At 39.4% G+C, this 15509-nt stretch overlaps 1 protein-coding gene across 3 annotated transcripts in view; it reads left to right on the forward strand.

Annotated features, from left to right (window-relative positions):
• Positions 1-15509, forward strand: part of KCNQ1 (potassium voltage-gated channel subfamily Q member 1) — a 359122-nt gene that overhangs the window by 210235 nt on the left and 133378 nt on the right. The window contains exon 16 of one of the 3 annotated variants that reach the window (XM_086472063.1): positions 3057-3068. The exons of the other annotated variants lie outside the window; for them this stretch is intronic. Within the exon in view, the coding sequence (XP_086328189.1) occupies positions 3057-3068 (12 nt within the window). The remainder of the gene's footprint in view (positions 1-3056; positions 3069-15509) is intronic. 3 annotated transcript variants of the gene reach the window in all.

Genomic DNA, 15509 nt, shown 5'->3' on the forward strand with positions numbered 1-15509 from the left:
AATCTGCCATAGCAGCTCCTGTATAAGCTGCCAGGCTGTGGCTTTCGCTGTCTTTATTTTAGAGTGTTTGGGAGACGGGGGGCTGCTCTTCTCAGAGGTGATGGCAGGGGCCAGGCTGCTTTCTGCCTGCTCCAGCCCTTCTCTTCCATCCCTGCCCGGTATTTAGGTATTCACTTTAATATGCCAGTATTTAAAACTCAGTGTAGTTGTATTTTATTTTGCAAATACCAGCTTAGACCAGGAAGATGAGAAATCATCAACAGCAGCTGCCTGTTGTAGGACCCGGAGATATAAACGTGCCTGCATATAGAGCCTTACAAAGCTGCTTTTGCCCCCTTCCCCCCACCCCTGATGTACTTTCTTTCAGCTCACTGAATGTCATTTGTGCCTGTGCATGGAACAGGTGTCTCTTGTGAACCCCTTAAATAAACTGAATTTTAAAAAAAGATACTGATGTCAGTTTACACAGGTGCAGCCGTCATTCAGGCGAATGCTATTTGCACACAAACACACTACTGTTTACTGTCTGCCCTGCAATCAGAGCAGTGCCAGAAGGGCACTGAAGCAAGATGGAGCACGGTTTGCTTTGCTGGTGTCGATTGATGTGAACTTTCATAAAGTTCCATCTCGGTGGGCAGAGTTCTTTTTTGCTCCTTGAAGCATTAAAAAGCGCTCTTTCAAAGAGGGACTTGGAGGAAAGCAGGAGCTGTTACTCATCATGATATGTGAAATGAGATAGAAAATGTGTCTGTGGGACGACTCTTGGTTGCGCTTGGTAGCTTAGCAGGAACTTTGTGTTTGCTTTTGTTTGGTTCCCCACCACCGCCCCGTATGACAGCTTACCCAGGGCAGCCCGTGCTAGGAACCATTCCGTTGTTATGCGGCATCTGCCACTGTGTGACAATGCCCACGGGTTATCTTTGAGACAGCCCTGCCAATGCCGAAAAAACCAAGTAACTGCAGATGGTTCATGAGCAAAGGAGCACCCGAGTGGGTTATTGTCCCACCTTCACAGCTTTCTTGAGCTAATCAGAGACTTGTCCAGTTCCTTGTATAGCAGTGAGCGCAGCTTGTGCGGTAAAACAGGGTGACCAAGTAGGAGCAAAGCTGGCCCTATATAAATCACACTCTGGGTTATCACAGAACAGGATAGCTTTGTTAATACAGCTTCAGAGAATTTAGTTTTCATCGGATTCCTCAGTGTTGCTTATGGTCTGCATAGCTGCCCAAAGCCCGCAGCATTTGGAGCTACAGGATCCCTACCTACCCTGGTATCTCTGCAGGACCAGACCTGTCTGCCCCATGCTGTCTGTGGTATGTACGCAAGGAAAAAGGGCTGAATGTGTGCAAAACATCTTGTTCATTACCTACTTAAATAAGAGCGACAGTAGGATTCCCAGCGTGAACCTTTTCCGTTGTGTGTATATATTTCAACTTCGGAGTGAAGGATGTCTACATAAATGACAGACATTTCTCTGGCAAGAAAGCCCACAAGCTATTAATATCGGGCAGTGCCCATTAATTAGGCTTTCTGACAAAAGGCATGCTTGCCACACCCTTTTACATGCATTGGCCTGTGTAATTTTTTCTCTTAAGTAGAGATTTTGGGTACATTTCTTCCATTGAAAGTAGTACATTAAAAAAAAACAAACCCAAAACCTTTTACAAAAGCAAATTAAGAACAGATGTAGCTGAGCAATACTTTTTAACCCAGGAGTAATAAATGTTTGGAATGGACTGCTGTGAAGGTTATTAAGACTAAAACACTGGGGTCATTCAAATAAGAGTTGAGAGCATCCAAGGGGATGGAATTGGAGTAGAAAAGAAGTGGATAACTGAATATTATCCACTGTGTTCTTGATGATGCATAACACCCTGTGCACTTGTTTTATGTTGTATGACTTGAAAATCTGTCTGCATTGGTTAAACATATACTAAGGATTATGCCTTGGTAAAAGCTATGGAAGGCTGATTATAATAACAAATGCCAACCAGCTAGTCTCTGGACTACATCAGCTGGGAAAAGTTGCTGCAGGAGAAGAGCTGTTTGACTTTATTCCTTCTCCGATCTGATGGAGGACATAGATGTGACAGCTTGAAACCTTTGAAAACATTTGAATTTTATACTGATTGTGGTTACTGTGGAGAGATTTAATACACTGGGAGGAACATCAAATTTAGAGGAAAAAGTAGTGTTCCGAGTGTCGTTTAAGTCCGTATTGAGCAGCTCATTGTAAAGATAGGAAGTAGAGACTTGTGATGTTCACAATTGATGCAAATAAACAGCCAGAAAAGCACTATGCTCTCTGCTTGTGTCTGGTGTGCTGGGATTGTTATCAGATGTTTGCCTGATCAAACAGCCGGGAAAGCCACTGCGCGTGAATGCTGCAGCCAGCTGACGCTTACACCTACTTCTCTCTTGACTTTGCCAGGGCTAAGTCGTAGCTTCATTGTAATATTTTTTTTCTCTCTTGGTCAGTTCCGTCAAGCAGGTGGGTATTCAGTATTATGTCTATAGACAGTACATTTATTTGCATGTATAGAACCTCAGAGAGACTTGTTAGATACCCATTTCAAACCTCTAGCACTTAGTAAATTGATGTCAAGTATATCATGGCATGCACTGGCTCTCCTTCCTAGACAGGAGGGTGAGGGAAGGGTAGGAAAACTTTTCCGTTCTTTTAGTTGAGCAGACTATTCTTTGAGTCTAAGGGAATCAAAGAAACCTAGAAAAAATAACTTAAAAAAACACAACCTGTATCAAAAACCTGTTAAGCTTCAGTGATTTTCTTTCTTTAAATATATTTTAATTTAAAGCGATGTTAAGGGTCATAATTTCCCATTCCATCTGAGACTACAGTAGCTTGGGTCAAAGAATTCTAGGAGGAGCTCAGAATACAAACAAGGCCAAATCGAGGCATTTTTTTTATCCATATTTAACTACAAGAATAAATCTAACTGTCCAGGCATTGTGAGAGCCTCCACTTTTGATGCAGAAATGAGAAACTATGTACACAAAAATGGTAGATTATGAAGTGACATCCACAAATCTGAAGCTGGAAACAGAAGTTTGGGTTTCATCTTTGGGCACGTGGCATGTTGCAAGATGTGTGTTAATCTGGTAGATGAGCAATACAGCTTAGTGTTCAGATTCATGTCTAGAGTTATTGCCTATGACTTTATAAACCATGAGAGAATTATAAAATGCGGAATACTGTGGCTCAAGTTAGTAAATCCTCATTTGGGATATTTTCAGATTTTTTTTTTAGAGGGCTTAATTTTATTCTGTGAAAGATGGAAAAAACTGGAGACAAAGAATTTACCCGTTGTACCAGCTTCTTCAAAGCAATAATATTTAGTAATTACTTGTCCAGGATATTCAGTTATCCAGCTTATAAAAATAGCGTTCTGAGCCTTAATTAAGCCTGGCAGCACTGTGGGTTAGGTGTCTCCTTTTATCCCCATTTTACAGACAGTGAGACTCTGAGAACCCAAACATTACAATCTGCTCTCCTCTTCTCTGATTTTCCTCCTATCTGGGCCTATGTACAGTAGAAGAAATTAAGCAAATATTTCTTTGACCTGAATGGTGGTCACTTGAGAAAATGACATTTGCTTTCTAGGCTGTGCACTATTCTGTATGTCCCTGCTGAGTACCTGACATGGATCTAAATATCACGACGCTCAGAAACACTAACCAGCTTTTCCGCTGCAAACATCATTTATCAAAGCTGTAATAAGGGCAACTTGCACAAATGACTTGAATACAATGGAAAGTCTGTAAGCTTCCACCGCCTTGGTGAAGTTGTTTCTAAAGTTGTTATAAAACAAAGGGTCGCTTTCCCTTTATTGTCTTACAAGGATCTCGTTGACTACTACAGACCTGAACTTTAACCTTGTAGGCTATTGTTCTTACCAAATTATAAAATATTTATGAGTGGTTAAAAGACACAGCTTTTTTTGTTTTCTTGTAAGATTCTCACAGCAGAGTGAAGTGATCAAATTTTTATCCTAAATCACGAGGGTTTATGATGTGAGGCATTCTGTAGCTAACGGCTGCACTTGTAAAAATAGCAGAGGAAAAGCAATAAAGAATAAGATTTGCAAATCACATAAGGCCTCATCAAGTAGTGAGTATCTTTGGAGGCGCCGGTTAGTAATGAGAGAAGTCAGAGTGCCTTCACGACTCGCTGCCTTTGTTCCTGTGACAGGACAGTCCAATGCCTGTGTGTTAGAGCTATGTTAGCCTGGCTCTGTCAAATGGGTACCTTCCACATGTGCCTTAGCCCTGGTCAAAACAAAGGCCTCGTGACATGACCTCTTTTCCTGTGCACATTTTAGCCTGGAGCCATTGGTCCAGCCTGTCTTAACTGATGACAGTCTTCCAGGTGCTGTTCTGATCTTAATCTTCTGGCTGAACCATAGGCCTAACATGGTAAGCTATAAATCTCCCCAGGTCACCACGAAGTCTGCTGGTGTCATTTCTAATTGACCTCAGGGAAAAGAGACCAGCTTAGTTCAGAATTTGCTAGGTTTACAGGTTCACAGGCTGGCATTTCCAAAGCGGTGCTCGTGACTTTTCAGTAATAAATTACCCTGAAAGGCCTACAGCTACAATAATTTATGATCTTTCTGCTGCTCATGTTAATTGGAGGAAAAAAATATTTATAGAAAATTTTCAATGGAGTATTGGGAGAAAAAACCAGCATTGGAAAGCCAGTGTTTTCCACTGAGTGCATTCTTTTGTGTAAACATATTTAGGATTTTCTCCACAGTAGTAAGAAGAAATAGACTGCAGTACTGGAGGAAAAAGCCAGCAGTTGCATAGTGGTTCTCCTTGCAGTGGTTTCATGGCGCTTACTGCTGAATAGCACTGCATTCTTATGCTGTGGGTCGAGCTCTGGGGCTGGATCTTTGGTTGCACAGATCTGTCCAGCTCTAACAGTTCTTGTAAGCGGTGGTAGGGCTACCTCAGCGAAGAGGTTGCTCTCTAGGTGTAGTAACATGAAAGGATATGAGGAAATACTTAAACACACAAAAGAAAAGTTCTTGGTCAGCTTTACATGAACTGGTCTTTTGACAGAATAAGAAAACATTTTGCTCAATCTGTTACCATACTTGAAATATAATCAGGAGTTAGGGACTGATTCAAAGCTTATTGAAAGATTCCTGATGACCTCGCCATCAGCAAACCAAAGAGTTGTTTAATTGCTAAATATGATTTTAGTTGTATCGTTCAGAATTTTTTGCAAAAGGAGAATAAAATGAATCTCAATTAAGGCACAGTTTATTAGCACAAGTTTGCTATTAAAATCCTTTAATACAAGTATTTAATTTTTTTTCCTTCTACCAAGTTTTGAATATGCGTGCATTTAAAATTGGTTAAATGTTTTTTTGATGTGGAATAACCCGATATTGTACTCCTTTAAAACTGAACAACAAATTCATACTTAGTCACAAATCCTGGAATTCCTGGAAAAATTTCAAAATTGTTTAGCTCTGATTCTTATCAAACTAGATTTTCAGCTAACACTGAGTAATGAATATCTTTCTTTTTGCCCCTTTTCCAGTGGTGTTCTGGGTTCAGTTACTGCTTCAGAGCTAATCCACAATTACATTATTTTATAATCTTTCCCAAATCCTTTGAAAACTTTTCCAGAAGGCTTCTTGGGAAAGCCGTGCTGTGTAGACATTTCAAAAGTGAAACAAAAGAATTTTCTACCCATTTTTGAAGAATGAATTACTAAGCATAAACATAGTATTTTTACCTATTAAATAAAAATGAAGCAATTTGGAAAGCTGCCTTTTAATAGCTCTGGTTTTCAATATCAGCTTTATGATATCTTTAAGAAGTAATTTAGCACCTTTCAAAAATACAGCGCTAATTTCCTGAAAGACAAATGAACTTTACTGTTAGGTTTGTTTCGGAAAGAATGATTCATTTATTCAGTTCACTGCTACTGACTGGTTTTAATTTGTTATTGATTCCTTATGGATTGTCCAAGTCACAAGTTATTTCTTAAGAGTGGTGCCACTATTTAACTTGGCATTTCTGACTCAAGCTTAGCTCATACACGAAGCTGTGGATCTAAGACACTTATATTAATCAGCATTTGGTCTAGTCTCATACTTTTGGATTACATTTATATTCCAACGACGTTACTGGAATGGTCTAAGCAAGGCAAAAAAATAAACACACTCAGCCAGGAGAAAATAAATTTCATCTTTCTGCTCTGTATGGTCACCCTTCTTCTAACCAGTTAGTTCTGTAACAAACTTGCTTCAAAGAAATGTGCAGTGAGGATAGGTCATGATGTCCCTGGGACAGGAGCGGTGGAACCAGCACATACATGAGAATGTGGATCTATGCCACACTCGAAAGTCTGGTTCTTTCCAAATTCTGCTCAGGGGTTTTGTCATAACCTTTCCATGAGATTTCATTTTTTTACTATGGTAATTGCTGCAAATGCCTGCTTCCTGTTAATACACTTACACTGTGGCTTTATCTGAAGGACACAGAAGTTTATCCTATGATGTTTTATAGCCTGTGTGAAGTCCTTGGTTATATCTACTCAAACTGTTTTCCTATTATGTTCTCAACAGCCTGGATGTTGAATATTAAGTAACAATGCACAAAATAATTAGGAAGATTGTAGCAGGTCACCTGCCATAACTGTCCCTTAATTTAAAATCTAGTGAGGTGATTTAGAAAATTAGCCTAATGAAAAGAAAACGTAGCCCAGTCACATGCAGAAACACTAGTAGAGGTTGAGAAATAATATGGATCTTAATTAGCAAAATGAACAGCTAGCTCCAAATGCAAAATAAGGAAAAGGTTCTAGGAGCCAAGTGAGTTCACTTACGGCTGTTTTCCAGCTAAGAAAGCTCTTCCTCCCTCCTTGATGTCTGATGATTCTCATACACGTGTATGTAGAAATGACACACACCTCCTTAGCACCACCAACTCCAGCGCTCCCTCTTTCATAATCTATGCTTCTGCTGCTTCTGAATTTAGACCATTTCAAAGGTATTAAGACACCAAAGTAAGTGCATATTTAGTTGGATTACCGAAACTGGTCAATCTATTTAGGTGCTTGGCTTGCTTAGAAACAGGTCATTGTAGGCAGCTTTATCCCCTGCCCCACAAGCTGGAATCTGCCTCCTGGAGATCAACATGCCATGAATCCCAGGAGCCTCATCTGACAGTGCAGCTTAAGTGGCTTGCTGTGGCTGAATTCCAGTTAGAAAGAAAAAGGTGTTTTCCATGAAAAACATGGATGAGCTTTGGGTTAAATCACTGATGCTACTATTTAGTGCTGTCAAGCCACACTCCAAGAAGGATCTGAGTTTGTGTGTTATTTTGATGACAAGATTATTTCCCTACAGTTAAAAAGGGAGAGAGCTGCTGGCAATCTCCTCAGTGCGTAGAACTTTTCACCCAAACCTTCTTCCGTTGTGTGGGTTGAATTCAGCCTACAGTCCTTGAAGCTTTAAATCATCCCTATCCGTGTGCTTAGCCATGTGGATGAAAACACCCATGTTGGCATATGTGCACATGCATGCACAGCCGGCTAGAGGTCTGACCTCTCCTCTTGCAAGATTTAAGGGCTGAGAAGAAAATTCCGTGTAAGGAATAAGTGTAATGACATTTTGATCCCTTGAGAACTGCTGTCGTAACCCTGCCTAGATTCTCACACTGTTTGCATTTTATTTTTAGCTCTGGCATTCTTGAAGATTAATAAGCATCACGTTGCTGAAATTACTCTGCCAGTACAATGTTACCTGAACAGCGTGTTACGTAGTTGAGTCATGAAGCTGAAACGATGGCTTAGGGAGAAGCACGTGCTACAAATCGCACGGTGCTTTAGGAAAAGGCCTATTTCAGTTTTGTTCTGCCAGTGGGCTTTGGACTTGTTGCTGTTTCAAAACACTTGCTAGCTAGTGAGCCACAGATAAGTGCACAACAAAACTTACACGGAGTGTTTCTGAGGAATGGGACAGAAAAGGGAAGTCCAATGGGGAGGTAAATTGCAAACGCGCTGCTCTGTGCATCAGCAGACGTACCTCTGTAGCACAAGCCTGGTATGTATGGAAAAGCAAAAAGGTGTTTGTCGAAGGTAAAAGCTGAAGCTGATGCAAAAGCAGAAAAGTAGCGTTTATCTCAAATTCAGAACATTGAATTCTCATTTTTCTGAGGCCTTTTAGTAAGTATATCAACCTGCAGTAGTTCCACTTAAGCTATTGGAGTTTTTCTGGACTTAAAATACTGGAGCACTTTAAAAGAAGACTTTTAGCTGTGAAGTCTACTGCAGAAATGGGTGAACATTCATTCATAGGGGTTTTTTATATCTAATAATGCTTGTGAAAAGTGTCTTCACACACACATTGTTTAATTTGGGAAACTTTATATTTATTCCTGTCTACTGTTTTTTTGTGGTATAAAAGTTGTTTCAGTTTTCGACTACCTTTATGCTTAATAAATAAGTCATGTGAGATTTTGTAACTGTATTGCATAGGTACACCTGAAAAAAGAAAATCTAGTTGTGAAAACCGAACCCGCCAATTATTTCTGAGAAACTTAACACAAGAGGCTTGTTTGTAAATGTTATGAATGGTACTCAGTGAAAACTTTGTTTGATTTCACTTATGTTTAGTATAATTTGTTCTGCTCTAGGGCATCCTGCGAATAGGAGATTGTACGCAAATGAATACTGAGTGAAGCAAAGATCATTAAGAGAGGAACTGGGGGGGAACCACACATGCTGGACACAATTATGTGTGTGTGTTATATTATGCTATCTTGGACACATCAGCGCTGACTGCTTTGTTCCTTAGAATGACCTTTGATCAAGAGAGACTGCATGTGTCTTTGGTCATTCCCACATCCTAGGCTACTGTAGATGAAGGGAATTTCTGTGGTGTCTTAACTATAATCTCACTGGGAGCTGCCTCATTGTGTGCAAACACTCTGGTAGATGTCTGCCTTGTTGGGAGTTTACAATTGGAGGAAAGGATGGTGGCATTACCTCAAGCATACTAGGCATTGTGCCAGTGTAACTGAGCAGATGGTGACCCGTGGGTCATGGGACTATATTTCTGAGATAGATGGGAAAGGAAATTCTACAGTTTGCAGACCAGATGGAGAGTTCTCACAGAGCTGGCTATAAGGAGTGAATCTACACGTGTGTAAAAGAATGTCAAATCAGTAAAATAGCAAGTGGATGTTATTAAATATAGGAAGAAAAACTTATCAATGGCTTTTTACACAAGAGGACGTCAAGTAATAAAGGTATTTTACATGGCTGTTAAATGCAGCATTCACAAGTTTCCTGCTAGTTTCTGTACTTCACTCTTGGTTTTATTACCTAGCATTTGAATCTCTTCTATATAAAATATCTGTAATTAAAAAGCCCTATTGTTCTTATTCCAAAAAGATAAGTGATTTACTTTCTCTCTAGTATTCACTTTATCCAGTTTTTTCCCTCAAAGTGGGATTTATTTCCAGATAAATGACTTCTTTTTTTTTTTTTTTTTTTAAACAAAGAGGGTACCAGGTGCAAAGTTTCTTTACCTAAAATGATATTCTCTGTGTGCCAGAATTGCCTTCTTTCTCCTATTATATTTCTTGAAGGCTTTTGGGGGCCCTTAGTTGTGTCACTTGAAGGATGCTTGCAAAGCAAAATAGATATTCCTCAAGCAGTAAAGAGCGCTCTGGCTGCCAAAGGTAATATTTGCGTAGATTTCATTTGCAGGTTATTTGGACATTTAAAAAATTGCTGCTATATTGATCTAAAAATATAGAAAGTGTTTGATCTCTAGGAGCAGAGCATATAGTTCACTAGAAGGACGAATAAGTGTCTGACAGGTTTTGTGTGTCATGAAATAATATATGCATCACTAAAACAAGGGAGAGAGAAATTTCCTTTGATTCTCTTTTAATGAATCCATGTGCTGTACATAATCATTAAGCCATTCCAGGAAGGAAAATTCAGTTGTAGGGTCTCTTTCTCATGATGGCAATTGCATATAAATCAATGAAAAGAACCTCCTCCTGATCTCTGCAATGACTGTAGCTACAGGAAAGGGCAGTTATTGTGCATTGTTCAGAGTAAAAAAAAAAAAAAGAAAAGAAAAGAAAAGTCTTGAGCTCTTTTTGGTTTATGATTTGTTTTCCACCTTGATGTTAATTTTTAAAGAAAATGGTTCAAGAGGAGCCCAAGCAACCCTTTAAAGAGTGAAGAGCATAAAAATAACAAATGTCTTCAGAAACATAAACTATAGGATAGGCCATAAAGTTCTGGTTGCTGTTATAGTTCATCCTCAATCTAAACAAGCGAGGTAAGTGCACAAAGTATTAACTGTGCTTTCAAGTCAGTAAAAGGTATATACAGTAAAGGAACTGCAAGAATAGAATTTGCAATGGGAACTACTGAAAGATATTGTCTAGAGAATTTTGTGTTTCCCTCAGTTTCCTTAAAGGGCACTATTCACTCAGAACTGGATATGCTAATATCTTTTGTTTCAAGAACTTAACAATGACTTTTCACCATTGTTTCCATTTTTCTCCTGGCTTTTGGTGATATTTAACCCTATCCCTCTGCACCCCTCAAACTCAATACAGTGGTTAAAAGCTTCATAGGCAGTTGTAGAACTGGAGTCATATCCAGTTCAATTCTGTTTGTACTGAGCAAAGTTGGGAAAAGGAAGAGGGAAATTTGGTTTTGCTTTTCTCAGGTGAGTGCTTTAAATACTTGGCAAGTTGTAGGAGTTGATACTACTTTTTTAAAGCCAAAGTCTGGGTAAGTTTTCATCCAGTAGTTATGTCCTTAGCACTACGGACCTTTGGAGAGGTCTTCCTGAGAACCTGTACATGCCTACCGAGAACCTGTACATGGGACAGTATCAGGACATACTGGCACATTCCATGTGGCAGACTCATAGGTGTGTAGGTGACATTTATGGACAGAAACCTTGGTATCTAGGTAGTTACGTTCTCTGAGGTAAGAATACGCGTCACTATTTGAGAACAAGATGCTTAAAGTGGTGTTGGGTACCTGTCTCTGTGCCTGTGTCTGATCCCAAGGCCCCAAGTAGGGAAGCACATGCCTAACTTAGCAGGAGTGGTCTCGTTAACTTCAATGGGAGTACTCCTGTACTTATAAGTTAGGCATATGTTAAAATGCTTGGTTGAACTGGGGCCCAGATTTCTATTTTTATGGAAAACTCACATGTGCAAACAGTAACAGCATAATTAATCTCTTTTCATGAAGTGTTGGTTTTAATAATTTTACTTAGGGCTTCTTGTGCATAGTACTTTTCATCTTCAAGGCCTTTTACAAACACCAGTGCAGGGATTTAAATTGGGTGTATGATTGTGGGAATTGCACAGTCTTATATCTGACTTTACAATTCCGTACCTCCGTGTTCTTGGCAGGAGGCTCTTGCCATGCAGCTGGGTTGGCTAAACCAGGCGCTTTGGCTCTGTCTCCACTTAGCACCTTGGCAAATTATCTCCCAGGTGGAATTCTGGAGGCTGTAAGTGGTTACAAATCCTGTTCCAGATCCAGATTTTCAAGCTAATGACTTCATTCACCACTGAGTGAAGCAGAACTGGTGATGTAGGCTGCATTTGGCATACTTGGCTCTTATCCCTTGCTTCTCTTCACCACAAGCTGCTCAGAAACAGGAGAAGGACCAGAAACGCACGTGGGCCAAAGTTACCCTTAAGATACAGGCATAATTCTGTTGGCTTCAGAAACACTCGGTGTATGCGCTCAGATCCCAGTGCTGCCTGTGTATTAACTCATCACAGCGTTTATGTCAGCATGTAGGATCTCAGCATCTGGTGATGGAGGGCTAGTTCCAAACGTGTTTCTGAGACATGGAAGGCATTTGGGGTAGAGCGGTACTGACTGTTGATATAACTCATGATGCTGCCGTGCAGACTATTTTACCGTACAAAAGTCCTGGATTGCAGAGATCCCTGGGTTTTCTTCAAGGATTGGGGGAAGCCCAGTTGTTGTGCAGTTTGGTGGGCTTGTCTGCTTGGAGCGAGGTTTCTCATTCTTCCGTATGTATGGCGAGATCCAAGCCTTGGTATTGGCGTGCCTTTGGTTTTGTCTCTGTAAATCTCTGTAAATCTTAGCAGCAGGTGGGAGAATCTAGCTTTTTTTTTTTCTTTTTTTCCCGGAAGAAAAATTCCTTAAAAGATTTTTTTTTTAAAGTGGTATTTTCAGCAAAAAGGCCCCTCCTACTGTTGCAATTTCCTTTTCAAAGGCAGGTGCTCAAGGTATTTACTTCTGTCCCTTTCAGAGTGAAAATTCACATCAGCTCATGTTGCAGAAGAGAAACCACTGTCTTTTCCCATTTTCCTGTTCCTGACAGGAAAGAGATGAATTGTGTTTTACAGAAAAGGAGTCTTTTTTTATGTAGGTGGCTCTATAAAATACTTGGGTGGATTGCTGTCTGTGACACTGGCCTCCTTACCGAGTTGGGTATTTATTGATGGTTCCCTTGGAAGATACAGAACTCAATGGAAACTCAGGGAAAGCAGTCTTTTCTGACCAGAAGTCTTCATAGCTGATGACACTGCCCAGTCCTGCTTTTTCTCTTCACCTTTCCTGGAGGTAAATAAGACATTTAAGAAATGCTGCGGTCAAGCAAACACATTTAAAATGCATGAAATGAATCAAAATATCATATGAGGGAAGGGAGTAATTAGAGTGCTGCAGTTGCAAACATGCTGATCCTGTAAAAAGATGAACTCCAGGTTATGGGAGGTCTTGGCTTTAATGGTGTGCTAGCGTTCATCGCTAATGTGTGTGCTGCTGCGCTGTGCTTAAGCAATATACGTGGGAACTCCTGAAAGATCCTCTTCACATAACTAATAAGCCACTAGAAATTCTTTAAAGGATCACACCCTTTAAATAAGAGTATTGCCTCATTAGGAATATCAGAAAATAGAGAGTCTGAACAGAGATGAAAATGGAGCTTGTGACTTAAGAGTTGAAATGCAAATCTAATTAGTCTGGTATTTTTAAGTATTAACAGGGAGCCATAAAAAAGATGGATTGGAATGAAGAAATTTGTTGTAAAGAAAATACTGGATAGTGACAAAAGCCCAATTTATTAACACTCCATGATGTGGAAACAATGAAAAGGGCATTAATTACTTTACTAGTACTTATTTTCCGCTATTGCCCAAAGTAATTGGTTTACTGACCTCTCTTTAATCCTGAACAGTTCTAAAAAATTAGTTTCAATGGTGAAAATTAAATTCTGCGAAGGAATGTAGGCCTATTTGTTCTGTCCATTCTTGCCTTCAGTACAAGTGATACATTGCTTCAAACATACCTGACTATATGTGGAGGGCAGGGTATCGGTACGTTCTCTGTGTCCTAGATCTGTGTATGCAGGCATTAGTTTTCAATCAGTGCCAGACACATTTATTTTTTTAAAAGAAGTGGCTATAGTAAGAGGTATCCAGTATGTTCTTCTATTCTTACTTCAATTTCAAGTATCTCTAAGTTCATACTGCTAATAAATCATTCCTGGAAGGAAGTTCCTCATTTATAGTCTTTATAAAACCTCCCCTCCCCATCTCCAGGCTTCTGCAAGGCAGTACATGCAACGCTTTGAAAACACATGTGTTTGGCTGCAAAGTATTTTTTAATACGTATTCCTTTTTGTAAATAGTTTCACACTTAAGCTATATATATGTATATATTATTTATAAAACTTTTTTTCACTTTGTACTACTTATGAGTAACTGTCTTTGGCTGTATGGAGGCAGAAAATTAAATTAAAAGTCACCAAGAAATGGATGTATGGGAATGACTGGAATAACTTCAGATTAAAATTCAGGATGTGCAAAATCAATGTTGATTTTCTTCTGGGAAATACTTAGCAGGTGTAAGATTTTTAGTAGATTTCTGTGTTTGAGGAAGAGCTGAATGAACTATTTCAGCTTATTTACATTAATAAATTGTATCAGCCTTGAACCACTGAGATATTTCATGGAAGCTGACGTTCAGGTGCCACTCACCCGTACTTTACGTAGCCAGACGGATATTTCTGAGTCACCAGGTTGTGTGATCGCTGTAGTATCCTATTGTTTTCCTATTGCTTGTCTGTATATCGATTAGCAATTTGTGACTGAAGAAGACTATTTTTTTTTTAACTAAGTTTACCAAAGAATCTTGTTTATTTGCCATTGTCATAATGAAGAAGCACATGGGCTTTAATGACTGTATCTTTGGAGTGTCAGTCTTGATGTGCACCCAAAAGACAGATGATGAATAGCAAACAAGTAATTTTTGCTTCTGTTTTGTTTGGAATACATTAACAACAGAAAAGTTCATGGTTAAGAGCTGGAAGTGGGTGAAACGTCTATGGAAACCAATGTAATTACAGTAGACAAGTAGTCGAGGAATGCCCAAGTAGGAAGGCAGCTGATACAATGCAGACTGTAACGCTGCTGTGTGTAAGGTTATAGCTTGATCTACAAAGTCAGTAAAGTTCAGCATACTGGCACTTTCAGCTAGAAAAAACAGTGCATATCAAAGCAGCACTATTACAGTTCTTTGAATATTGTTTTTTCTGGAATATCTTGCTCTCAAAGTAGGCAATTTTATGCAGGCTGTTTTAAACTAGTTTCCTCAAAGAAATGAACTGTGTAACCGAGTCTCTATCAAGTGAGTCTAGCAATGTGCCTGAATATCTTCCTGAATTGTTTTCCCTCAACTCAAGAAGCTCTGGGTTGTGTTTTTCTGCTCCTTCCTTTCTTGCCCTGTTTCCCTGCCTTTCATTCCTGGTGGCTGGGCATGGGGCTCCTGCCCCACCTGTGGATGGGAATGCACCACCTCCTGCCCTCTCTTCCTCCAGGTCACTCAATCACCATTCTCACTCTTTACCTTCATTCGGAGACTCCTGCCTTTAGGCATCCGTTTACTTTTTCTGGCTTATAGTATCCATATATAACAGTGATGTACCTTTATCATGAGAAATATGAACAGTCCTCACTCCTGTCAAGGTTTATAATGTTCAGCTGGTTAGAAGATTTGCCTAAACTTAATGTGTAATCCGTAAGTGTTTGAAAAAGTTCAGTTAAAAGTTGAGGTTGACTAGACTGCAAAATCTCAAATGCTGCTAGGTTTGGAGAACTTTGTCATATATGTTTTATTTCTTCTACTTTAGATGTTTAGAGAAGAATATCAGAAGGTACTTAGTGCTTCAGTATCTCTTGGGGTGTGTTTGCTGTCTGCATTACTTGGATATATTAATGAGATATTTTGTTATAGTTCTGTAGTACGGTATAAGGTGTTTAATCTTGTAATGGGAGAGAATTAAGTCTATTTATGTACTTAAAAGTTACAAAGGAAAAAATTGTTTTCTTGCATTATTTGATGAGTAGGAGAAACTGCCCATTTATATTTGCTTTGGGGTTTATTCCTCAGTTGTTCAAATATTAAAATGACATTTAACATTAAATTGAAACTGGTCAGTCTTTC

The sequence above is a fragment of the Leptosomus discolor genome, chromosome 12, assembly GCF_034619465.1.
Source record: "Leptosomus discolor isolate bLepDis1 chromosome 12, bLepDis1.hap2, whole genome shotgun sequence".
NCBI classification, from domain to species: domain Eukaryota; kingdom Metazoa; phylum Chordata; class Aves; order Leptosomiformes; family Leptosomidae; genus Leptosomus; species Leptosomus discolor.